Source organism: Centruroides sculpturatus, unplaced genomic scaffold (genome assembly GCF_000671375.1).
Source record: "Centruroides sculpturatus isolate CEXI.00-Female unplaced genomic scaffold, Cexi_2.0 scaffold614, whole genome shotgun sequence".
Lineage (NCBI taxonomy): Eukaryota > Metazoa > Arthropoda > Arachnida > Scorpiones > Buthidae > Centruroides > Centruroides sculpturatus.
In genome coordinates this window covers 31,342-59,270 of record NW_019385015.1, presented here as the reverse complement: position 1 = coordinate 59,270, position 27,929 = coordinate 31,342, and the positions used below count along the sequence as shown (strand labels likewise).

The window sequence follows — 27,929 nt, the reverse complement described above, 5'->3', positions numbered from 1 at the left end:
AAACACTTTTTGCAAAAGTCACAACAGAATGTTCTGATGATATATTAAGCAGGACTTTGATTTAAATGTCTTTTCGCAGCACTCGCACTGAAAAGAACCATCGTCATAAGTATATCGTTGATGCGTAGTTAGATGCGATTTACGGTTGAAGTTCTTACCACATAGTTCACACTGAAAGGGACTTTTTTCGGCATGACATCTCTGATGTTGTATTAAAACTTTTTTTGACTTAAAACAAGCTTGGCAAAATTCACAAAGAAATGGTCTTTCATCAGAATGACATATTTGGTGTTGCCGTAAGTCTGGCTGTCTGGCAAAACATTTTTTGCAATACTCACATTGATACGGTTTCTCTCTAGTATGACATTTTTGATGATCTTTTAAACTTGTTTTATATTTAAAATATTTTCTGCAACTTTTGCACTGAAAAGGCGTCCTTTCGTAATAGTATTTCTGATATGTTCTTAAACGAGGTTTGTAATTGAAACATTCCTCTTGCCACTTTTCAGAATGGCACTGTTCGTGTTGTAGTAAAATCATCTTTGTCTTAAAGCACATTCCACACCGACCACATTTGAAAGGTTTTTCTTCCATGTGATATAACTGATGTTGGATAGCTTCCAACCTGTACTTAAATCTTTTATCGCAAATTCCACATGGAAATGGTCTCTTTCCACAGTGATATTTTTGATGCTTCGTTAGATTAGACTTATAAGTAAAATTCTTGTTACAAACATTACAATGATATTTACTAAAAGAATGAAAATTTTTATGTTTTTCTAAATGAGAGTATAAAAAAAACCTTTCATTACAAATATCACAAGTGAAAGTCCTTTTTTTAATCTTCATTAACTGCCCTATCTTAAAATATAAATTGTAAAAATAAAAATGCTTCCGAATTCTCCGAAGAAACTTTTTCTTGTAAGCAGTCCACAAATGCTTTTTCAAAACAGATTTTGTAGCAAACCTCCTCTGACAAAATCTGCATTTAATATGTTTGTTACCATTATGTACTATTAAATGACACTTTAATGTCTGATTCCAAATAAAACGTTTTTTGCAAATGTTACATTGGTACTGTTTTCCTGTCATAAAGTTGTTTGCATTCACGTTTAACATTCTTAAGGGAGAAAATTTTATTTCATATATATTGCGAGATAAATCTCCATTAATTCTATTATTATGATAAATTTTATTTTCTTCACCTCCACAGATTTCAAGTCCTGTAAAATGAAAGAATTTTGTAAAATATTCTGTTTCCGTATAACTCTAGAACAGGGCTTCTTAAGCTTTTTTCCATTTGTGGCACTCTTTTACCCAAGAAAATTTTATGCAATACCAGTATATATGTATAAAATAGGTATACAAAATCCCTTACCGATTATAAATCATAAAATAATTTATTCCAAAACAATTCTTTGATACCATTTCTAGTATACCATTTGTTACCATTTATTAAAGACAAATTTGCATCCTAATGAGGTAGATGAAATTATTTATTTATACATAAAGAATTAAATCTTGACTGAATATTTGATACTGCCAGTTGCAAGGCAGCTTCATTTCTCAGTTAACAAACATTCTGATTTTATAATCGTCAATGCTGAAAATGACACTTTGCATAAATATGTAGTATAAAATTTTTACTGTTGCCAGATTTCCATAATCCCCTTTGGAGTTATAATCCATGGTTTAAGAAGCCCTGTTCTAGATCATATATAGTAACAAGTCAATTGCATTATATATAAATACTCATCAATAAAAGAGATGATCAATCATAGTCTTTTTTGTGTTATCATTGAGCAGAGCAGTGCTCTACAGTAAAGATCTGCCACATGTTTAATGTTAAAGTGAACTCTTACTCTTAATACCTTCATGACCAATGAACAAATTTGTACGAATAATATTTAATTAATAATTAATGTCCATGATGAGTACTATAGAGGTTATAAATTTTGAATAAATTTATTAGATCATTCTGGACTTATCACCAAGTTACCGAACAATCTGGGATGAGTCTGCATATATTTAATTAACAGTTCATTTGAGAGGTGACCTTGTCCTTTTAAAATTTATATTTAAAAATATTCAGTATATATAAAATAATAGTCCATTTTTCAAATTTTATTGGCATATTGGTTAATCAGTTATCATGTGACATGATTTAATGCAAGCTATGACATGACTATCAGGAATATAGAATTATCATGAAAGCTATTCCATTATAAAGTTATTGATGACTTAAAAATACTTGAAATCCAATAAAAAAACTGGTGAAACCAGTTTGAAAACTAAAGCTCAGCTAAAACATCTATGTAAAGAAAACTTTTTGAAAATTGTTATATAAGAATAATGAGGGCAGATTTGAGGTAAGACTCAACATGTATATAAAGTGTATTTACACTTTATTTACATGTTACACAGACTAAAACTACAAGACATTTTAAATAAAGCATTGTAACCATATTAATAAATCAGGAAAACAAGTATTGTCACAGAAAAAGGTTTGAGCTATACTCACTGTCTTAAAATTGTTTCACATACAATAATTTGGCTGAACATTAGAGACCTTTGAGCAATATTAGTAAAAGAACTTTAACATCAATGTATATATGTTTTATTTTTAAAGTATTTATTTTTTAAATTAAAGTTCCAAAAAAAAATTTTAAATACCTTTATTGTTTTCTTGAGTAATCACATTGTCATTTATTTCTACTTTTAAGAGAGTTGCATCTTGATATGTTTTGTAATGAGGTAATAATGAAGTAAACTGATCTTGTTGCAAAAAACCTTCTGTTTTAAAGTTATCATCTTCATAGGAATTGCTGTTACCATTCATAAGAATGCTCTCTTCGGCACTCTGTAACTGTTTGAATAATGATAATATCAATAATAATAAAAAAGTTTATACGTATTTGAAGTAATTGAAAGAAAAATTTTCTTAAAAGTCATTTAAAGTTCGAATTTATACAAATATTATCTGGTTAAATATACATAATTTATTCAGTTGATACATTTTTAGATTTATAATACTCAGAATATTTTTATAAATTAATTTAGATAACTCAATAGTGATATTTTCAAAATCTTCAATTTCTATTTTAACCAAACTACTTTTAATAATTTAATAAAGTTAATTTAAAAATGTAAAGTATAATAGAAACAATGCTTAGAGCATCAAAATACAAACCATTCAATAATGTTGGGAAGTCATCAGTAAATGAACTCATTTCAAATATTCAAAAATTCAATTGCTCTTAAAATTTTTGCATGGTCAATGCACAATATGATAAGAAACAAAAACTTTCAAGTAGCATAAATAATAACTGATGATATATGCTATCTAATTGGACATTTCATACATTAGTGTTCATACTCCTTATAAATTTTTACTAACCTGATGAAATGGAAAAGAAGCCGAATGGATCAAGGAAAATATTGCACAATATCCTGTTATTTGTAAATACAAAGTCTACAAACAAACATGTACATTATGTACATACAATAAGTTTCCAGTATTTGATGTCTTCTGATCTTCATACAGTTTATTCACTCTGTTCTAGTCACACACATTTTTTCCTTGATGTCTTTCTCCAAAATTTTTCATTATGAATTTAAGAGCAGTTTAAGAGGCCAAGTGGAAGCTAGTGGAATGCCAAAATCTCAAAGTTGAATTTATGTACACCATAGTGAGAAGTATATTATGAATAATATGAAGTTAAAATGCGAGGAATATCAAAATCACATGAAAGAAAGGTGGCTGCATTGGAATGGATACAAGATCACACAGATTCCTGCACAATCTGTAAAATGAAAAATTGATGAAGTGACAGAAATAAAGGAATCAGTTATCATGAAATATAAAGAAGATATGTATTGGTTCTGTCTTCTTTGTTTTTTTTTAGAACAACAAATGAAAGGATTATTAACAGTGTAATTCTCCACAATTGGGAATTAAAAAGAAAAGATGGGTGTGGCTATGTGAGAATACAATTGCGAAGAATAGCTATGGAAGAAAAACCACAAAGATTGTGAGATGGAAAGTATTTCTGATTTTTGCTTCTACATTATTTTTCACATATTAACTATTCACTAGATTAACAAGCTAAGTGGTCAGTGAAATGAACTTAGCAAACCATTCAAGCAAGAAGACCTGGGTTAAACATTGAATACAATGTAATATTCTGAAATATTGCATTTTCACTCCAACAGAACTGAAGCCTTCATCCTAAATTCATACTCATCTAACAACTCATATTTGTCTGCAGCAATTAGGCCTTCTATTCTACTGTACCTTGGAAGCAGCAGATATGATCCATTCATTATATCATAATCTATAAAATTGAGAATCAGAATCCATATTTACAACTATCTAGTAAATTATCTGTAATTATATTATTTAATATTTAATTAGAGAGGTTGAGGCACACATATTCGGCCCAAAACGTGTATGGCAGATGAGAGCCACCACCTGGCAATTCTAGTCAGTCGATAATGGCATTTGCTTTGTCTGGAATGGTGAGTATACGATCAGTTAAACTTCATTTTTTTTTCTGTTTGGGGTTAAAATTATGACTTATTTTTATTAAAATAACGATTATTTAAGCATTTGTGAATAACATTGTAAAGAAACAGATGATTTTAATTCAAAAATTATTTATTTATTTAATATTTTTAATGTAATGTGAAGTGACCACAGAAACTCAAAGGCTGTGTTCACTTTTTCTTTTCTTTTTTTCATTTTCACACATTAAGCATTTAATTAAAATTATATTTGTAGTCTAGTGATGAGGTATTACTATTGTTGGATCAGTATGAAAGAGATGAAGAAGCCATTTTATTACATCATATCACTACAGATCTACCTATGACAAAAGCAAGAATAAATTTAAATAAAATGATTGATTCTGATTGCTTGTTTTATTTTCGGTAAGTGATATATTTATAAATTAAAGTAAATACTTAAAAAAAGGAATAATACTTATAAAATTTTTAATTTTGACAGATTTTCAAGAGATGATTTGTTTCATCTGCATTCTGCTTTACACCTTCCATCTGTAATCATTTGTGAAAATGGATCACGTTCACTTGGAATTTTATTACAAAGATTAGTTTATCCTAATAAACCTGATGATATTTCTGTTTTGTTGGGTAGATCAAAAAATGAACTTTTACAATTTGTGCATGAAACAGTAAATATTATATACAATAGCCATTCCATGTACAAATTGTTATTGAATATCGACGAGATAAATCTAATAAGACAAAAATTAAATTTATTTAGCCAAGTAATAACAGCAAAAGGTGCTCCTTTGACAAATTGTTGGGGGTTCATAGATGGAATGGCACATCCTATTTGTCGACGAAAAACACATCAAAGGGTGGTATTCAGTGGCCATAAATGTATACATTGTTTGAAATTTCAATCAGTGGTTACACCTGATGGTATGATTGCTAATTTATTTGGACCAATAGAAGGAAGACGTCATGACAGTGGAATGTTAAGAGAATCTAATTTGTTAGAGCAATTGGCTGCGATTCCTTGGTCTGAGAACAGGACCCAATTTGTTTTATATGAAGATTCTGGTTATCCTTTGTGTCAACACCTCATTACACCATTCCGAGGTGCTAGCTTAACACCCGAGCAACAAGTATTTAATTCCAGGATGAGTTCAGTAAGTGTGTGTGTGGAATGGGTATTTGAGAAAATAATTCAGATATTTGCTTTTCTAGATTTTAAAAAAAAATTTGAAATTGTATCTTCAGCCTGTTGGTACACTGTATACTGTTGGTGAACTACTTACAAACTGTCACACATGCTTATACGATAGTGCAACATCAGATTATTTTAATTGTTTACCCTGCAAATTGGACAAATACTCAGAATGTAATCAATAAATAAATAAAGAATTTTTTCAATTTTATAAAAATTTTTATTCAATTTTACGAAATTTTTCTTCAATTTTTCTTCAAAGTTTTCAAAAGTATTTCTAATAACGCTTCTCTTTCTTTTCTCTCTAAATTTTTCTAAAAACACTCTTCTTTCCTCTCTATCTTGGTTCAGTCTTGCTTCTCTCTCTCTCTTCTCTCTAAATCAAATTTTGCTTTTTCCAAATCTAATTTTTCTTGTTCCAGTTTCAGTCGTTCTTTATTTAAATTTAATTCTTCTTGTTTCAACTGATGCTCTTGGTCTTGTTTGCTTTGTAAGTATGAGACAAGAAAGTTTTGTTTTCTTTTTTTTGTGACATTGGTATCTTCATCTAAAAATAATTAGAAATGTATAATTATTACACAATTGTTGTAATAATTATAATATAAAAAATTTTCAAGTTTTTATATTTACCAGATGGAAACTTAGGAGATGATACGCTTAAAGATGTCATAGCTGCATCCCTGACTTGCTGCCCAGCAATGGCTTGTGGTTGTGATTTCTCAGATGTTATCTGGGCCTCATATTTTAACTCTTTTATTTCTTGTAGAAGTTAATTACGTTCTGTAAATTCCTCTTCTGTTCCAGATCTTTGCAAACTGGCTTGATCATTCTGAAAAGAAAAATATGATAAGCTATTTTATGAACACAGCTATAAAAATGTTATCAACACTTTACATCACTTGCTAAAAAATTGAATAATCAATCAATCAATCAAATACTTTATCGTACTAAGGATAAAACCTTGTTACAGGGGGAATATTTTAATAACAAACATAATAAATTTATAAATAGAAATACAACATATGTTATTACCAATTATAACAATAAAAACATGTCTCCAATAAGTATACAAATGAAATTATTGTCAAATGCAGTTAACTGGAATTAATTAATATCATCAAGTTGTTCTTTCCCGGCATCTTCTACTGTCCACAGTGTAATATGTCCGTAAATTTTCAGATATACTTTTCCAAGGACCTTTTGGATTTTCATACGCATAGGGATTTACAGCCACTACTTCTCTCAACAGAAGTGTGTCGTGATAACAAGAAAAACGCATTGGAACTTTCCTAATGTTTCTCGGAGAGTAAACATGACGCTAATTATAGTAAAAAAAATTATTATTTAGTGTTATTAAACATCCTATAAATTCTTTTAAACAGTTTAATTTGTTTATTTACCTTTGCTGGTAATCCTCCATGCAAAATGTTTCCGCCATTTTTTTCAACTTATTTCCTGTGAGTCAATGCGCGACGTTCACTGAGTCATGTGATGTTGTGAACGGGTGCCTCAACAATTTTTACTTGGACTTGAAATGTCAAACGTGTACTTCTGCTTGCCGTACAAGTTTAAAGTTTGAACTTGCACCTCAACCTCTCTGTTATGTATATTAATGTCAACAGATTGTTTAAGTACATTTTTACAGATTTATCAACGGTTCACATTACATACAAAAACCAAAATTTAATAAATGTATTTTAACTTTCGTATTAAATAAGACATGACAAAAAATTGAAGTAAATGTTTAAATGAGTAGATTCATTTTAAAAAAGTAAAAATTTCTTTGAATGTCTTGACAAGTCTTGGAAATGCTGTGACATGATACAGTATTAATTAATGACTACCATAAAGTTACATGTATCATGTCACTTTATGGTAGTCATTAATTAATACTGTATCATGTCACAGCATTTCCAAGACTTCTCAAGACATTCAAAGAAATTGTTAATGACTACCATAAAGTTACATGTACCATGTCACTTTATGGTAGTCATTAAGTGCTTTTTTAGGTCACTATTACATCACAAAAGTTTCCAGAGATAATTTCTGGAAGGAAGAATAGAGGGAAGAGGAAAAGAAAGACCAAAAATAATCTGTCTAGACATCAGAAAATAAACTTAACTAGACTTTGAGGATGGTGCCAGAGAAGCACAACATAGAGAATGGTGAAATGTACTGGCAGTCAACCTCCTGATATGAGATGGATGGATTGATAAATTATCAATCCATCCATCTCCTATCAGGAGGTTGACTGCCAGTACATTTCACCATTCACATGAATCAGACAAATATAATTTTAATTTAATTTTGTAGAAACTTATAATTTTTATCTGTTTTTTTCCCACAGTAAACATAAGTCAAATCCTTACTCACTTTTATATCATCAACTGTTTCAATTTTCATCATTGTCTTGACAGCTTCATGATCAAATTCCAAATTCTGTTGGGGAGAGATCTCTTCATATCCAACCCAGCTGGGTTCCTTCTTAATATTATGCCTTATTTCTTCAAAACCTAAAAAGAAAAAACCATTTTGAAATTTTTAAAAAAATGCTTCTAAGCTTAAAAGAAATTAAGATAACCAAATATGTAAAATCTGAATTTTGTGTAGATATTTGGCTAAGTTTCAGTAAATTTTATAAATGCAGATTATTTATAGCAAGACAGCTGAGATGATTAATACATCAAAGTACAGTTCTGGGAAAACCGGGATCAAATCTGGATGGGAAACCAGCACCAAAAATTTTTCACATGTGATCTGTTCCAGATATGTAAGGCCATACCCATTGCAGATCTAGTCAAAGCCAGTTGGGAAAAGATCATCAGTGCTTAAAGAACATAATATGTTAAAAATAGAAACCCAAATTACCAGTTTAATCTTTGATAACAAATTCTAAAGAGAAATGAAGTAACTCTTGACTCTGTGATTTTTCACAGAAATGCAAAATGCATACTTCCCATTGTCACAGTGTCGTCAATTGAAATTATGTTCTTGGAAATAACATCTGAAGTATCTAAATGGGTAACAAAAAATATGGTACTTAAGTAGGATATTTTAAATAACTCTTTTTGACTAATTTTTAATACGATGAGATATTAAAAATAAACTCGTAATTTACAAAACTCTTAAGCAAAAATATGATTTATTTTGTGAATAAATCTTAAGATCTAAAACAACTGGAAAAAATCATTTGAATACAACCAGTTCTTCAAAATTTTAAAACGTTTTAACTTTGTTTTTATTTTTTTGCTTTAGGCTAATGTTTATCAACCTTTTTCTAATATTGGCATCTCAACTTGGTCATTTTTCTTGTGGAATCCCTGCTTCTTTATCAATTTAGGTTATCGTGCTTTTTATATTTTCAGTAATACACACATAAGAAATGTCTGAGACCAACAAGTGCTTTTATGGAACCCAGGAATAGCAGTGGGTCCCTTTTGCCATTTTTTCTTTGAACAAATGAAACATTTTGAATGTTTAGTAATAGTAGTCTTAAAGATTTTACTTTCTGTTAGTAAAAATAACATATAAGCATAATAATTTACAGGAGTGTGACCCGCAACAGGACACTGAGTTTCCTCTCAGACCAGGAAAAATCCTTGGATCCCCTGATGACTGCCCTGAAAGTATTACGGTGCTATTTTAACACTATTTTGCAGCACTCTGAAAGTGTCATTGTGACATCCTAGCCCCAATCGAAAAACACTGGCTTTAGATCAATATTATTGTAATCTTGTTTTCAACTTTTAAATATTAATATAAAACTTTATGATAAACAAAAACACAGAATGGAATCAATTTTTTAAAGTAGTGTCCATATCCCACATATAACAAGTAATCATCTGACTTTTAAAATAAATGAGAATTGTCTACAAAAAAACCTTTATCAGTGTTGTGTTCATTACAATATTCACTAACGTTTTTGACCTCCACCGAGGTCTTCTTCAGGTGCTGACTGTGGACAGTGGATGATTGTGGACAGTTATTACTCAACACAGTGTTACGGTTGGAAGACATTTGTGTTAAATGAGAAATTCCAAAAATCATAAAATATTTTTCACTTATTTTTAAAGAAATTTCTATCAAATTACATGCATAGAATATTATTCATTAATTACAATGGTACCTCAGGATACGAACGCCCCAGCATACGAAATTTTCAGGATATGACATGAAATTCAAACATAATTTTGCTCCACGATACGAACAAAAACTCACCATACAACATTACATTAGTTCGCAGCGCCATTTTTTATTCACTTCTGTTCATTGGTCTCAGTCCTCGTGTTTGCTTCGTTGTGGAAGGATCTTGCTCGATAAAGGAAATCTTGAGGTATTATCAGAAAGTGACTGATTTTATTGAAATGAAACATTCCAAAAAGGTTCACACTATCTGTATTGCTGCTCAGAGTAATGACATTTGCCTAAATAATTTTAGAAACATTTTAAAAAGTAGGCAAAGCCAAACCTCTTTGGATAGATATTTTACCAAGCGACCTCTATCCAGTGAAAGTGCTGGTGGAAGTGAAGGAATGAAAGCAAAAAGCAGTGAATAAAAATTTTAAAAAAAATATATATAAAACAACACTAAATCTTTTCTAAGTTATTTTAAAGTTATTGTTACATTATGTTATGTAAGTTAAGTTTTAATATCATTTCCCTTCTCCCTCTCTTCCGCCACTAGTTTACACCTCCACCGTCGTCTACCCTCAAAGGTAAAGTGCAAATAAAACTGCATTTTTTTTAATCAATTATTATTCTATTATGGTTATTTATACATTTACAACTACAAAATGCATTTTTCAGTGTTTTCTTTACTATAGTTATTTTTTTTTAATGTACTACTTAGCTTTAATTTGAGTGTGTTTTTTCATGTTGGAACGAATTATTTGGTTTTACATGTAATCGTATGGGAAAAAATGATTCACCTTATGACATTTTCATGATACGATCTCAGTTTTGGATCGGATTAATTTCGTATCCTGAGGTACCACTGTATGTCAGTTTTAAAATCATAAGAATAAGCAGAAAGGAGCGACAAGGATTACAATTTCTTCTTTTAAACATGATACTTTACTACCATTTATATATAAAAATAACTAACAAAAAGAAAATTAATAGGAAACAAATTAACAACAATTAGCTAGTTACAGGCTTTTTTGTTTTATGACACAAGAATCTTTCAGGCTAAATTGTATAGGGAATCAACATATAAAGCACAAATAAAAATGAATATATCAAACATACCAAAGCCAGATATATATACAGACACAAAACCAAATGTTCACCTTAAATAATCAAGCTATAATATAAATCTGCTATTTTAATGATTAACACTAAGTAATTTGCTACTGGAAGTAAACATTAGACACCATCTCTTATGATGGTGCCTAATGTCTACATGTAATAACACATTATTTAGTGTTAATCATTAAAATAGCAGATTTATAGCCTGATTAGTTAAAAAAATCGTTTGGTTATAAAAATGAATAAAAATGCATATAGAAATTTGAAATAGTTTATAAAAATAGAACTTAATTAAGAAAACAGATTCTACATTTATTTGTTAGGAAACATTTTTTGCTCTTAATAAGCAGTCATTTTCAACTATGTAAAATGCAAAGAACAGTTTTATCAGAGTAAATTGTACAGGGTGTCCCAAAAGTTTCCATACATACAAAAGTGAAATATAACTTTATTCACAAAACGTTAAAATGTCAGCATTAAGGTTTGTGTCAGTGGATTGATGGAGTAAGGCAAAGAAACATGTGAGTGATCTGCAAATGGGGTAACTTCTAGCAGGACTGTAAACTGGATGTGTTTAGGTGTTAGACACACGAAGTAAACCCAAAACATTGCATGGTGTCCAGCCCGTTGGTCAGGCACAACTACCAGTGTTCAACAGTGTTTTATTTATTTGGCCACCGGTGGGCTTGTGTCACTGTATGGAGACTTTTGGGACACCCTACATAATAATGCTAAGTTAAGATAGTTAAAATAATGAATTTGAGCATTAAATTCAATTAAGCACCAAAGTGCTCACTACTGCTTCACACCAAAGTGCGCGACTACGTGCAGTGCATGGAGAATAGGCAGCATATCGGTAACAGTAAAAACTGACCTTTGGAGAAAAATATCTCGCCAAGGGGCGCTTATACAGGTATAGTTATAGTCCCATTGACGTTTTTTTGCTCATACAGGGGTGTCAAATAACACTCTAGGAGTGTCAATCCGTTATTAAGAGTTTACATCTTATCTTTCATATATTTGTTACCACGTGGGTACGGTAATGATTAAAATGTCAATTACAAGCGATACCGCCTTAACTATTCTGCTATCGACGTATCGATTCAACGTGTTTCTAAGCATAGCGGATAAACGAAGTAAACACGATTATGCAGAACCGAATTATATTTAATTCCGTCATTTTAAGCAAATTGGATACTTACTAACATCCGTTAATTCGCTCATCGTGTTATTAATCTTCTTATAAACAAAATAAAACCTCTTCTCAAAGCACGCGATCCTACCATTGAAATTGACATTCACTTCTTCGATAAAGTGTTGCCACACCTCTTCAATTAATAACACAATAAGACTGACAAAGAAGAACCTCAATAAAACGGAAACCTGCCTAAGCGGAAAACATTATTTGAAACGGAGCGATTATTTTATGTATAAAAAGAAACCCGTTCAAAACGGAAATTTGCCAAACCGGAAAAATATTTGGAATCATGTGATTCCGGTTTATACGGGTTTTACTGAATGGCTAAACATTTTTTTTTTTCAGTCTTTTCGCCCTGTGGGCACTAAGAGTGCCTCTTTTAGCAAGCCCATTATGGGTTTGGCCAAATCCACTACGGATTGGCCGAGCGATGAGGGCCCCGAAAACTCCCCAAAAATTTTTCGACCCGTCCGGATTCTGATCCCGAGTCCTCCGGAGTGGTAGGCTGGCACCTTGATTGCTCGACCATCCGGCCTCATAAAACACTAACTTCTGAGTTGCTCATAATTTTAAGTATTAGCCAAATAGACGACATCATCGGCGTGAAGGACTAATTCGGCGGGATGCCTAAGACATAAAGTACAGGATATTCGACAGTAAAATCAGCGCGGCGCGCACTTCTGGATAGAAAATAAAATTTCATTGCCCTTATTTTGTATTACTAACCGTACTTCAGTAATTTGATCTGAAACTAGACATTAAATTATCCCAAAAGTTTTAAAATAAAAAAAAACTCGAGGTAATCTGGCAACACTTAAGGAACTCAAACGAGATGAAAGAATAATTCCGTTTTACTCATTATACTTATTTTACACTGGCGTCTAATTACAGAACGATTCCGTAGCCGTAGTTCTGGTTTTTACCACGAGATGCCGCTAGTCTCGTGACGTTCAGATAGCGTATACCTCATACTGTACGGTGTGCTTGAAATTTTTTGTCGATATTTTAGCTTTAAAACCATACTTTATCATCGATAATTGGTTTTGAAGCATTCCCGCTACGTTGCTAAGAAATCGTTATGGAAAATATTGCGTTGGATATATTAAAAAATACTTATTGTTATTGCGATAAGCACTTCTCCTCAAAAGGAAATCTTACTAACAAGCATGTAGATTTAGAAGATAAGCAAATCCTGGTGGAGGAAAAGTCTATATTCTGTCGGAAGACTTCATGTTCTGAAGGATTTTCTACTTTCCTTCAATTACGTGAACATCTGGAGAAAGTACTGTACCTGTATAGTACATAAATTTGCCTGTGAAATTGAGAAGCTGGAATTCAAAACTATGAAGGGTAAGTAAATTCTGTTCTGAAATTTAAAAATGCTGTATTTAATTAATATATCTTAAAATAATTGTTTTCATGAATATTAACAGCTCATTCAGTAGTACTGTAATTAAAAATATTATGTACTGTATTTGACAGATTTCTACGAATGGAAAGTCACAGATAAGTTGAGAACCAACTAAAGTTAATTGTGTCGTACTGTCTAAAAATTCATGGAATTTATAAATTCTACTCGTGCGGCTCTGGCACATGGGATCATGACTACGCTCAGTTCAGAAATGTACTGTACTTACAAAAGGAAAACATTCAATAACAGATTGTGCATATGAAAATGTTGCAAATGTATAATTTTCAATAAATCTTTTTCATAAAGAAAACATCTTTCTTATGAATACTGTGGCATTTTTTCTTAGCTAACGTTCAAATGAATCATTGCAGATCTGTTAAATCAGGCTACAAAAAGTTCACTAATATTTTAGTGACGATGATAATTTGTTGATGGATTTAAACTACCAATTCAAAAGACTTTACTCAAATTACACAAGATACACTTAACTCTTGGTATTCGCTAGGGTTAGGTTGTTTAAAATTTCGTGAAAACCAAATAAGGATGCCTATGCAGAAAATTGAGTTTGGTTTTGTGGAACATTTCAAAGATAAACGTTAATTGTGAAATAAAATACTGTATTGCAAATTTTCTAATATAAAACGTTTAAATTATTTCTAAAACGCAATGAATAATTTTATCAAATAATACAAAAAAAAAAAATTCGAGTAAGAGATTGAAAATTCAGCAGGAAAATCTTGAGATTAAAAGAATTTAAGAACGAAAGTCTACATATTCTGTAGAATAACTTTTATAAAATACTGTATAATTTTAAATATTTTGATAAAAATAATAAACAATAATCATCTTTTAAAGCTATAATATAAACATTGAACATTAGACAAAAGAAATTTGACGTTCAACAAACGAACAGTAGAAAATTTTGTTCGTAATAAATTAATTCTGACTGTAGTGTATTTACAACACAGTATTATGCTTGTCCAGCTTCTTGACGTCACAAAGTAGCGACATCTCGTGGTAAAAAACAGAACTATGGTTACGGAATCGTTCCGTAATTAGACGCCAGTTATTTTACTATCAATATCCAAAATTAGCCATAAAATCATTTATACATTATTAATTAATGCCATCGATATTTTATATCTAGTTTTTTACATATTGTAGCTAAAAGTTATTATTATATTTATTTTTTTTATTCGCTTGATGGCGCTTCGAATTTACGTCGAAAAGCCAACTTGTTTCTATGAATGAGAAGAAAGTGGATAGAAATTTGAACTAACTTTTTACAACCGAATAATAATTAATAATTCGCTACAAATAATAACATTAATAATACGCGTTTCGGGATCATTTACTTAATTTATCAAATTCTAAAATTATTAGCATAATAATAGTATGGGTGCGTTTACTTTTTGCTAGCTTCCAAGCTCGCCGAGCTGACACCTAGCTCAGCCTGACGTCATACTAGCACGCTCGTAAAAGTATACACAGTAATGGACGCCGCCATCTTTGAACAAACTCCAAGCTCGTTGTAAATTCTCCGAGCACGCCGAGCGCGCTAGGAATGCTAGCAATGACGTCATGGGTGCGAAAAGTAAACGCCGTGCTCATTGGTAGCTAACAAAAAGTATACAGGCTGAGCGCGCTAGGGGCGAGATCGGAGCTAAAAGTAAACGCACCCTATGTGATAGGTTCGTATAACCCGCCTGACAGCACGAGCTTAGAGAAGTGTTGTACGTGGGAAGATCGCTTCACAATGAATGAATCGGAGGATATCGGTAAGTGTAAAACTTACGTTCGATACTGAATTAGCCCAATTAGTGGATTTTAAAAGGTTTAATATAAAATTTGGGATCCAAACTTCTCTTTGGAACAGCAATTATGAATCCAAAGGTTAGTGGGCACCATCAAGGTACACTTTTGAATGAGACTGTTGGACCTTATGTACCCATACAAGCAAAAAAGTCAAAGGAACCGTACCTCTAAGCATGACCCTTGGTGAGATATGGTGCCTCAAAACCGGCCTACTTCTTGGGAGTTGCATTGCTTCATTAAGACTGTTGTTGCATTTAACTATTTAGCCCTGGCAACTGTGTGGTCTGCTTGATTGTTTGTGGAGTAATTGATGTTTTATAGTTTTAGGTGGTTTGGGGCTCACCCCTGCTCTTGCTCTGAGGTGCAAATAATAGCGAGCAATGGCGGTATACTGGTACATGGTAAAAACCTATATTTGGAGATGAATATTTTGCCGAGGGTCGCATGTACGGGTACGGCTCCTTTGACTTTTTTGCTCGTATAAAGATCTACAATTCTGTGGGGTGGAAAACCTTTCATTCAGAGTTTACATCTTACCACATCAAGTTCCCCCATTCACTTCTACTTAACACTAATTGCTTAATCTTGTTGCAAGTTGTTTAGCCTTTCACTGTATCCAGTACTCCATCCTCTTACTGTTTTCTTTTCCGTTATGTTGATACTTTCTCCACTCTGAATGTCTTAAGAATGCTTCTTGTTTATGCTGCTCTCTAAAACTTGCTCATTGGACAATTTTCAGTCTGAGTTACATTTTAAAGTTTGTAGTTTTGTCCTCTATCTCTGTAAAAGTAAAAACCAAATAGGAACCATGAGTTCGACTTTGATGCTTGAATAAGATATACTGATCTTTTCTTTTGGTTTGTTTGACTTTGCAAGATAAACCTGAAAATTTATCATATTTTTCAATATTCCTTTTAAATGTTTGCCAAGAAGGACCTTTATAATCTGTATATTGTATACAGTATACCCTATATTTAGTAAATATTGTAATTATGCTGTTGTAAGCAATGTTATGCAGTTCTGTCCACTGTGTCAGCAGTTAATTTCATATATAAACATTTTTTAAACCTTTGGGTATGGTCTACAATCTGATAAGGTCCAAACTGCCTCATCTAGAGCCACAATTGTTCTGATCAGATATCATAAAGGGTTGATATACCCTATTGTTATTTAATCTTTCATACCGCTTTTACACATTCTAGTTTGTACAGTTTATATATCTATATTTATTATACCATTTGACATGGACCTGAATGGCTCTTTCACGAAAAGAGCCAACCAACCAACTGTAAAGGATTGCTCTGGAATTCAAGGTTCTTTTCACTTTTTGCCCTTATACTGGTATAACTAGATTGTAAGAGCAAAATCTGAAAGGAACAGTATAAGATGCTAATGATGATGATTAGAAATGGAAATACAGTACTGTATGTCTAATTTACTATGACATCAGAAAATACCATGAATGAATTAACCTATATATAAAATTTGGTTTATAATAAAAAGAGTCTTTCTCTTATGAATTTTTTAAAGAGAATAATATATATGGAACAAACAGTAATAAATTTGTGACTTTTCTTGTTATAAATCACCATTATTTTAAGAAGTGTATGCATTATGAAAATGCATTTATTATTAAATATTCATAGTCTACACATCCAAATAACATAGCAAAGAGTAATCTTTTAGGACAATTTTATATGAATGTATAATTATTTTATAGTATATTTGTTATATTTAAAGAAAAAAATTCTAAAAAGCTTAAAAATTTCATTAACTACTTTAATCTGTAATGTTTTTGGCCATATTTTTTATTTGGCCTAAAAGCTTTCTTTCAAAGATATTAAAATATGTAAAGTATCAATGTTTTAACCTATTAATACTTTACTATGCAAGTAATAGATAATCGTATAAGCTTCTCTTACTGCTGGTGCTCAAAGCACATTCATGGAGAAATTAAATATAATTAATATAGTAAAACCTTGCTAAGTCGAACTGCATTAACTCAAAGTTCTCAGCAGATCGGCACAATATACAGGATTTACCATATAATACCGTCTCATTAAGTGTTATAGGGGGTCAACTGTATATGGCATGTTACCAGCCTTGACAATGCACTCAAAACTGCCATAAATTGTATACAATTTTATAACCATTCTGTGAACAGAATCTTGAATAATGGCTTGATAATGGGAAATTTAGGGTCTCAAAAAATATGAGAAAATCAGATATTAAACTTGTTAACTTGAAACTCTAACTCAATGTAGGGATTTTTCTTTTTTTATTCCTTAAACTTCAACTTAATAAAGTTTTACTGTATGTGTTTTATGCTAAAAGTGTCATAATGTATAGGGTGTGTGTAAAATGTTTGGCCAAACATATCTAAAGCCAGTTTATTTTTTAAGCTAGAATTAAGCAAAGTTTTAATAATTAAGTTGTGGAACTTGACACAAAGGTTAATTGACACAATAGTATTGAAATTTTTATATTCTTAATACTATCTTGGGAAAAGATGATGTTTAACTGACTGTTTATAGGGTAAATTCTTTAAATTCTGTATTTTAATTGACGAAAATGTGATTAATTCTAGCCTGAAAGTATTCCAGCTATAGACATGTTTTTCTGTTTAGGATGTTCTGAAAATGATTGCTTTTTCCAATTAGCATTTGTTTACTGAAATTTTTATTTTAGATTTTGAAACTATAAGATTCAATATTAAGAAGGAACCAGAGTGGGATGAAGAATCGCATCAGTACAATTTAGAATTGGGTTTTGAAGATATGAAAATGATGTTAAAAATTGAAAAAGAAGAAATTGATCATGATATCAGAGTAAGTAAACATATTGCTACATTAACATTTATTTCCTGAATCAGTGAATATGATAAAAAATATTTTGATTAGTCAAAATTTGAGAAACAAATAGTCTATAAAATAAAATATATACAGGATCTGGAAGGAAAATGGGCAATTATAAATAGATAGTTATTAACTTTTGAATATTTTAAAATGAATTTTCATGTACAATATAGTTTGCCATTTATGTTTTGAAGTCGTCATTACCCGAATGACTCGCTAATATACAAACACTCTTCTTATCTTTGAAATATGTTATTTGTAGTGATGTAACATATTCTTGGTTATGTTATTTTTTGCATGACAAATTTCTGTCTTAGATTTTATGGACAACTTCTGATCATTATGCAATCAGTAACATACCTATATGTTGTATCACACTATACATGACATACTTTGAAAATGTGAAGGGTGTTTGCACATGAATAAGGGTCACATTGTTTGATGTTGTCTTCAAAACATAAATAGCATACTGTGTTGTTCAAAACCTTGTTCATAAAATTGACTTTTTAAAATATATATAATTATCTATTTTTCTGCTGGACCCTGTATTAGTAGATCTAAACAATGAAAAATGCCAGATTTATACATAAACTGAGCTAATGCTTGGGATCTCATACATTGAAGCTACATCATAGGTTAGTGGATTTCAATTGGATTGTCTCAATGGCACTTCAGGTGCCACAAAATGGATTGATGGAAGAAGGCAATGCAATGCTTGGATAAACTTCCATGGAGAAGTGCCACCCAGGAGGATTTTCTATGGGAAACTGGCTCCTATTTAGATGTTAGAGACATAAAGGAAACCTAGAAAACTCCACATTACCAGCTGATTGGTGAGATGTGAACCATGACCAGTGTCCAGTGGTTTCAGAAACAAGTGGGACTGGAACCATGAAATATAGTGCTGAGCATTGTCATTACACTTCTTACATGTATTACTAAAAGTGCAGTAACTCCATATTGATAGAGAACCTTTTTTCATCGTCCCTATTTAATTTGTGGGGTGCCAAAATATTTTACAACAAATCAGTTCAAAACTTTCTGGTTTTTGGTTCATCTTTTTGTGATGCGAACTTGTGTATGATCAGAATTTAAGTAAATAATATATTTTTATAATATATATTTAATATAATAATATAAAAATTTACTATTAATATGTTGATTTTAATAATTACAGATATTTTGTGTTTTAATTTGGTTGATCAAAACATTATATTTGACTAATCGCAATTATATATTTTATATATAGATGCAGAATGCAGAAGAAATTATATTTATGAATGGAAGTGATGGCTCCTGTGATGATCATACTTTTGAAATGAAATGCTTTTCTCCAGAAAATCAGACTGAATCAATAATACCTCATTGTGAAATATATCATGATTCTTCTTCTAAAGAAAGTCTTCCAGGAGCTGAGTTTAATAATAATTTAGTTATAGATAACAAAGGTACTTTTTTCTTTATAAATTTAAATATAATTTATTTGGATTTTTCACATCAACACAATGTAATTTTATAGTTGTTACTTGCTTTAAATTTTTATAAATTTAATTTATTCTGAAATGGAAAAACTTAAATTAATTTATGTTTAAATTTATTTAAACTTAAACCATTATTTTAGTACAGTATTTTGATTTTTAGATATTAATTTTTAAAATTTTTTCCAGAATAGGTTCTTTTAATTTTTAATAATTAAATAAACAATAAGTCTGATAACCCAGTCTTGAACTCATACCAAATGATCTGCCATATTATTGGGGTTTAATTTATATTATAGCCTGTAATACAGCAGTTGATTTGATGGTTATAAACAACAATTAACACCTAATTGCTAATTCCAGCACTGAATGAACAATAATTTTAATGCTCTGATGTTTTCGGCCATCTTTTAGAGGCCCTCCTCAGGATGAAACACACACAAAAAAAAAAAAAAAAAAAAAAAAACAGTTCTATCATTTGAAAACTTCTAACCGTTGAATACAGCTGTGTTCCAAATTTTTAAATATTTAAACGATGTACCATCTGATATAAAAATTGTTACGTTTGCAACATAAAAATAATTATTTTAAAATAACGCTATACATAAATTATTGTTATATCGTTGTAAAAATTAGCGCGATGTAAACGAATTGTTTTCTTTTACAAAGCAGAAAGATGAAAAATAATTACACATACAATTATTGTTGTGCTTTGTGGCAATGTAAATAATACTTCCACGATTGTGGAATCAGAATATAATCGGAGTTAATGCAGTTTCCCTTCATGGTTTCTATATGGCCGTTTTCGGCTGTCTTTCAAAGGCCCTGAGGAGGGCCTCTAAAAGACGGCCGAAAACGTTCGAGCATTAAAATTATTGTTCATTCAGTGCTGGAATTAGCGGTTAGGTGTTAATTGTTGTGTTTAGTATACAGTTCCAGTTTACTTGTGCGAGTTTTTTGTCTGATGTTAATAATTAAATGTTTAAATGAACTTTTGAATTCTTGATGCAAAACATTTAAAAATTGCTAATGAAGGTATTTAAATTTAACAGGATATGAATTTTATGAAGATCAAGAGAAAAGTATTTACCATAATGATGAAATTAACGGTGATATATCTTATGATATGTATGAAAGAAAAGTTCCTAATCTACAAACATTAGAGTTGGACATAATTAATTTTGCAAGAGGTAAACTATTTCAATGTAAAATTTGCAAAAAAAGATTTATTTGGAATCAGACATTAAAATGTCATTTACTAGTACATAATGGCAATAAACATATTAAATGCAGATTTTGTCAGAGGAGGTTTGCTAGAAAATCTGTTTTGAAAAAGCCAAAATGGACTGCTTACAAGAAAAAATATCTTCAGAGGATTCGGAAAAATTTTTATTTTTACAATTTACACTTCAAGATAAGGCAATTAATGAAGATTAGAAAACGGACTTACACTTGTAATATTTGTAATGCAAGGTTTTTTATATATTCTAATTTAGAGAAACATAAAAATTTGCATTCTGTAAATAAGTTTCATTGTAATGTTTGTAAGAAGAATTTTACATATAAATCTAATTTGACAAAACATCAAAAATATCATTGCGGAAAGAGGCCATTTCCATGTGGAATTTGTGAGAGAAGATTTAAATATGAATCAGATGCTATAAGACATCAAATATGTCACACTGAAGAGAAACCATTTCAATGTGATTTATGTGGAATGTGTTTTAAGACGAAACTGGTTTTATTACAACATGAAGAGTGTCATTCGGAAAAACAGCAAGAGAATCATAAGCCTTGCTTAAAGGTACGTCGAAAATACTATTACGGTGAAAATCGTTTTCAATGTGAAAATTGTGGAAAGTGTTTTAGATTTTTGTCAAGCTTAACAGATCATCAGAAATGCCATTCGAATGAGAGACCATATCAATGTGAACACTGTGAGAAAAGTTTTACAAGAAAACCAGATTTAAAAAAGCATCAGATATGCCATTCAGATGAAAGACCATTTCTTTGTGAGCTTTGCCAAATGTGTTTTAAGTCGAAAAAAGTATTAATGCAGCATCAAAGATGTCATTCTGAAAAGAGTCCTTTTCAGTGCGAGATCTGCGGAAAAAATTTCAACCGCAAATCGCATCTAACAACGCATCAAAATTATAATTGTGATAGTGGTCCTTTTCAATGTGATTGTTGTGACAAGAGTTTTAAATCAAAATCTTGCCTAACATATCACCAGAATTGTCACCCTGAAGAAAAATCTTTCCGCTGTGAATTTTGTGAAAAGCGTTTTAGAAAAAAATCGTATTTAACCAAACATTTGGTATGCCATTCTGTCGATAGACCATACCAATGTATGGTTTGCAACAAAAGTTTTAAAACTATGTCAAACTTAAAAGAGCATCAAGATTATCATTCAGATAAAAGACCTTTTCAATGTGAATTTTGCAAAAATTCTTTCAGGAAGAAATCAAATCTAACAAAACATTTAGTATGTCATTCTGCAGAGAGACCTTTTCTTTGCATGATTTGCAATAAAGGATTTAAAATTATGTCTAATTTAAGACGTCATCAAAAATGTCACATGGCGTAAACATCAAAAAATGAAAATAATGAAAGGTAAATTGTTTTTATATAGTAACTTCCCACTAATTTTTTAAAATCATTTTGAAAATGATTTATACTTAAATTATATTTGATATCATGTTTGGATTGATATTTCCATTACCATCTAGAATTTGTATTAATATTGAATTTGTATTTCCATGTTAATGGAAATAAATATGAAATCAGACAATGCAATTATAGTACAGTATTTTTCAAACACATTTAAAAATGCTCAAAATAGTAAGACAGAACAAACATTTTTCTAGTAATTGCCATATTTTTCTTACATGTGTCTAAAACTTAAGGATGGAAAACATTTATACGTGAGTAGAGAACTATAGATGAATGCAGACAAATATGGCAAGAACTCTATTATTTGATTCTGACACAGTAATATTTTACAAATCAAAGTAATAAAGTCTTTGATGAAAAAGATACATACAGGAGTTGAATGTAGATGGAGAATGGATGGAAAGGGCTTACCAATACACATGCAGAGACCTGTCAGTAAGGATTATGCCCATTTTGAATTGTGAGGTAGCATTCAATAGTGTGGAAGACTTGTTCAGTGACTTTCTAACTATTACCGCTGGCAATTATGTTCATCCTTAAGTTTTGGACATGTGTGTAGTTTATTTATTTATTTATTGTTGTTATTATTTTTTGATGTATTGGAATAACTGAAGGTTGAATGAGATATGATAAAATTATATACTGAATTCTCTCAAGTTTGAAAAAAGGCATTGTTAGATAATGGATTCTATTCATTGCAAAACATATTAAATTGTTGATTTTCTGTAAGAGGATTAGTATCATCTATTTTAGATCAACCTTCAAATCTCTGTTATTCCTGTTTCTTATTCACATAAAGTATACAACACTATGCAAAACAACGATTTTATTTTAGTTACTAATTCAAAAGCTTTTTACATCCATCAGAATTCAATGCTGTGATGGATGTAAAAAGCTTTTGAATTAGTAACTAAAATAAAATCGTTGTTTTGCATAGTGTTGTACAGAATTCAATGTTGTGTTCTGTACAAGAATGCGCACACTGCACAAGATGTTTGAAAATTTGCCATGCAGTGAGAAATTTGTAGTCACATTAAAGCTATATATATATAGCTTTAATGTGACTACAAATAAATATATATTACTGTGAAAGACCGAAATTAGAGAATGTCATTATTCTCCGGTGAATGTTGACACATACAAAATATTTCAGTGAAAGACTGAATATTTGGTTATATTACAGTATTATACATTCGAACAATCACCGGTGTATGTTGACAAGCACAGATAAGCTTTGGTGGAGGTCGAAATGACACCCGAAAAGCCTATTTTGACAGAGAGGTGACAGTCTGTCGCCAAATCCTTTGTGGGTAGTCAGAGGTAAGACAAGATTGTACCTCTTTTCCTGGCAACGGTTTGGTGGAAATCGCCCACTTTGTCACTCAATGGTGTTTTTGTTCTTTTGATCCTGTGAGGTGGGGATCGGTTAGTCTTGTTGAGTAACGGAGGATGAAAGGGGGTCGTTGGTAAGGCGTTGTCAATATCCGAATAAAAGACACCATTAACAGATCAGTTTGTAATCACGTAATAACATAATCAGTTTGTAATTTGTAAAGAAAAGTTACTTTCCATAGATGAGATTTCTTCTCAAGAAATATCGCTGAGAGAAACAGTTACAGCTAATTCGAAAAGTGGAGGGTAAGGCTATACAGTAGACCCTCCTATAACACTGTAGATAATTCCATGTTATATGAATTCCATGTTGTACGAATCACTTAGATTTTACAAATATGTGTGCTGGACTGTGAACAGCTCAGGTATTTGTAAAATCTAAAAAAAAGAGGTGTTCCACGAATAAATGCAGTTGTAAAAGCAAGGGACTCAAAGTGCCATAACAGTTTAAGTTATTGCAATAAATATGATTGTACAATGTTAATCACATAATTTATGTGTAAGTTTATTATTGTATTATTTTCTTTAATGATTTAGAACGTAATGTTCATTTAAGTTCAACAGTTTTTTTACATGTGCCGTTACTTAAGCTTTCTCCTATTTTGACATATTAAAAAGTTGCATTTTTGTCTTAACGTAATAAAAATATTTTTATTTAACATTCACCATCAGTGCATGCCGAATGTCAACATTTGTCGGTGTAAGTGAGAAATAATGATATTTAGCAAATATTTCGTACATACATGAAACTATTGTGTGAATGCTGACATTCGCCAGATATCGGTCATTCACAGTAACATATATATATGATATTGCTTACAAAACCTGTAAGTTAATCATTCATTACCAGTTGACTGTTACAGTATTGCATACAACTTATAGATCTTGTCTCTTATGCAATACTATATTATAATTTTAATTTTATTACAAATTTCTCATTCCTTAGTAACTTTTCAAACAGCCTGTAGTTAGAATATATTCTTATATTCAGTATAAGGATGTCTAAAAACATTAGCTAAGTATTATTTAATAATTTATTGTCGTTAGATTGTTGATAGTAAAGTGAATTTCTTGTTCCTGAAATCAGTGTTCATCCAGAAACAGCCTTTTTCCATCTTGAGATGATTCATTACATAATTTAGGCCTCATTAAATGAGTATATATTTCTGGATTTGTGTAATCCAGTACTTAAGATTCGAATTTATTTTTGTGTGAGAGGCTAAAATTTTTTATTTTCACACAAATCTGAATGAATTATAATTTTAAATACAAAATACATGTACTTTTATATCTGTATTAAAGTTTAGAACATTTACAAGGGAGGTTAGGTAATGTGGAAATTCAAAACATCTGAAATGCTGTGCGCCAGTAGAATAGTTCATCTGTAACACGTATTTTTCATTTGTGCCATATTACAGTGAGGAGGCAAAATCGACCCTTGAAAAACATTGAATCTCTTTTCTATATCTACAAAGCTGCATATAAATATAAAAAAGTTCACTTTCTTCAAGTTACCCTTACCAATAACCTTGAAATTGAGTTTTCATACTTTATCAATCTATGCAAAAATACTTTTTCATAACCTTTTCAAACAGCAACATACATACATTACTTGAAGTAATATTTTATTAGACTAATTTTCAACTGCATGATAAGTTGAGATATTTGCATGAAACTCTATTTTAACATTAAATGATGTACAGCTTTGATAAGATTAATTCTTGAACTTATTCTGGTAAACCAGTTTTTGAATTAGTGTGTGAAAATTTGAAGTTTTTGCCTAGAGTTGAATTCAAATCCACTGACTGGCAGTCCAATATTTTTTCTATATCAGCCAACAATTATAGACCTTTTAGAATTTCTTATTTTATCAATACAAGAAAGCATTTCATGTTTCGTTGGCTTTGGGCTACTAGAAGTGTTTTATGAACACTACTATTAAATTCTGTTTACCAATNAGTTCCAATTGGAAGCTTCTTTCTGGTACGTTGTGTGAACTCGTCATACGTAGTGTGGAAGACTCCATCATTCAGAATAGTCCTCTATGTGATCTACATTTATGTATTCGTCCTGCCATAGGACGAATACATCAACGTAAGATGGAAAAGTACCCGTTGATTAATTTGATGCGGATTTCCAGGAAGCGAACCCTCTTCCTTGTTCTGCTGTTCCCGGCGAAGAAGTATTCCCTTAAGCGTGTCCAGAAAGTCTTGCAACGTGGGTTCATATTGCAACAATACGAACCCAGGTTGCAAGACTTCAACATTTTATGTTGAAATAACAAGTTATTCAACATTGTTATTTCAACATCATAAGATGAATCACACTGATTCACACAGTTGTTTTATTTAAATTTAATTATTATAATCAAGATCATAATAAATATTCATTACTTTATTTCTTTCAAATAAATATACTACTATATTATAAATCATTTCTATTCATTTCATATATTATATTTAAAAGTCGTAATTCCTCTTCATCTAGATCGTTCTGTAATTGAGTAGTAATCTCAAACTGGTAATTTTCTAATAATTTCTTTTTATGGATGATTTCGTTAAATGTTCTAAACTTTTCCACAGATATAACAAGTATTTGACATTCCATTATATCATATTCAACTTTAAATTATTGATTTTATTTATGAAAAGTTGAACTCAATTGAATCATTGAACTGTAGAAATTTAAAATTTATATTATTTTTGTTATGTTTATACATTATGTATTTTTCTCCTAACATAAATTATGATGCTGAAACTGAAAGGTAAACTCTATATTTTGTAGTACCTTATTCTGTATCAGCTGTAAATTTATTTATGATTACAATTAAAAAAAATTTCAATTATCTGATTGGTTTCATAATTTGTAGTAGTAGTTACTTTTACAATTTATTATAACATGTATATGTTAAGATAAAAGTGGCAATAATGCATAATTGTCGACATTTTGGCACCTCTGAACTGAATAAAGGAATAAAATTTTGTGTGTATATGTGTGAAGACATATGCATGCAGAATTTTGAATGAAATATTAAATGAAATAGACTCTAACATATTTATTTCATTTATCTCAGGATAGAATAAAGATTAAGACACTAAATTTGGCATGATAACTTGTATGTAAGAGGCATTAATGCTATTAACTTTTGGGAGTTAATAGCTTGAGATAGTAGGGAGATAGATGGGGCCTTGCGTGTCAAATTTCGAGTGGGGTTGGACTTAACAAAGAATTTACTCATTATTATCATTTACAATTTTTTGAAAACTCATCTCTACCCTCAAAATTAAGCCTTTTGTCTTTTTATAATAATTAATAGTATAAAAGTTATTTTNTTTCTGTAAGATTTTTTAATTTTTTATTAACCCTCAATACCGAGATTGACTAAGTATAATCCCAAAATCCTGGGATTAGAAGTAGGGGCTGGGATCGAATTCTCTATTTGACTTCCTGTATGTATTTTGAATAGTGTTAAATTATTGTATGCATGATGAGTAAAAGAAAAGCTTGACATTATTGCTAAAGTAAAAACCGAAGTTTCAAAAGCAAACATAAGAAGAGAATGGAAAGGATAACAGCTTTATTTTGTGTAAATAAAGCTGGTAATCACAAGTTGACACCATTCATTATAGGTAAAAGTCAAACCCCACGATGTTTAAAGTCAATCAATATAAAATCTCTGCCAGTTGTTTATAAAAACAGCATAAACGCTTGGATGACTTTTAACATATTTCACGACTGGTTTCACAATTCCTTTGTTCCCTCTGTGCGAAAATTTCTGAGAGGATTGAGTCTAGATCCAAAAGGCTTCTCTTACGTAATTGCCCAGCTTATCCACTGGCTGATAACCTTGTGTCTGACAATGGTAAAATAAAAGTAATGTATCTTCCAAAAAATACTACTGCTCTTATACAACCCTTTAATCAAGGCATTATTAGTGCTTTCAAAACAAATTACCATAGAAAAATGATGAAGTCATTATTAGCATCAGTCATTGACGTCAAAATATTTTTTTAAAAAATAAATCTCAAAAATGTGTCTTTCCAGACACTTCTTTAAACGTGGTATGAATTTTGGGCACTTTTTTGCCCCACACTATTTTGATGCGAATATACGCATGTTGCTCTAATGCTGAAATCAGACCTGATGG

The 27,929-nt window shown here is 30.6% G+C and overlaps 2 protein-coding genes and 1 long non-coding RNA gene across 3 annotated transcripts; 1 reads left to right on the top strand and 2 right to left on the bottom strand.

Moving 5' to 3' along the window:
- Nucleotides 1–18: 18 nt before the first annotated feature.
- LOC111633443 (zinc finger protein 25-like) lies at nt 19–12,275 on the bottom strand. The gene is made up of 4 exons (XM_023378012.1): nt 12,163–12,275; nt 8,087–8,226; nt 2,674–2,866; nt 19–1,223 (listed from the first exon to the last, which is right to left on the bottom strand). The coding sequence occupies exons 1-4, from the start codon at nt 12,182–12,184 to the stop codon at nt 19–21; spliced, it is 1,560 nt and encodes a 519-aa protein (XP_023233780.1). The 5' UTR covers nt 12,185–12,275.
- Nucleotides 5,961–7,304, bottom strand: LOC111633459. Its single transcript, XR_002758061.1, has 3 exons — nt 6,746–7,304; nt 6,344–6,542; nt 5,961–6,260 (listed from the first exon to the last, which is right to left on the bottom strand). It is a non-coding gene; the product is annotated as an uncharacterized LOC111633459 (long non-coding RNA).
- Nucleotides 12,276–14,809: 2,534 nt separating the features above from the next.
- Nucleotides 14,810–23,225, top strand: LOC111633466 (zinc finger protein 883-like). The gene is made up of 5 exons (XM_023378034.1): nt 14,810–14,963; nt 15,251–15,347; nt 18,073–18,212; nt 19,489–19,687; nt 20,770–23,225. Exons 2-5 carry the CDS (start codon nt 15,326–15,328, stop codon nt 22,302–22,304), a joined length of 1,896 nt encoding a protein of 631 aa, XP_023233802.1. The 5' UTR covers nt 14,810–14,963; nt 15,251–15,325; the 3' UTR covers nt 22,305–23,225.
- The last annotated feature ends 4,704 nt before the right edge of the window (nt 23,226–27,929 follow it).

Excerpts from the sequence above, each read along its gene's own strand:
- LOC111633443 (XM_023378012.1), bottom strand. The coding sequence starts at position 12,184 with ATGAGCGAATTAACGGATGTTA. Across the intron at positions 8,227-12,162 it reads GAGCGAATTAACGGATGTTA|GTTTTGAAGAAATAAGGCAT; the intron begins GTAAGTATCCAA and ends TTTTCTTTTTAG. Across the intron at positions 1,224-2,673 it reads TACTCAAGAAAACAATAAAG|GACTTGAAATCTGTGGAGGT; the intron begins GTATTTAAAATT and ends TTCATTTTACAG.
- LOC111633466 (XM_023378034.1), top strand. The coding sequence starts at position 15,326 with ATGAATGAATCGGAGGATATCG. Across the intron at positions 15,348-18,072 it reads GAATGAATCGGAGGATATCG|ATTTTGAAACTATAAGATTC; the intron begins GTAAGTGTAAAA and ends TTTTTATTTTAG. Across the intron at positions 19,688-20,769 it reads TTTAGTTATAGATAACAAAG|GATATGAATTTTATGAAGAT; the intron begins GTACTTTTTTCT and ends TAAATTTAACAG.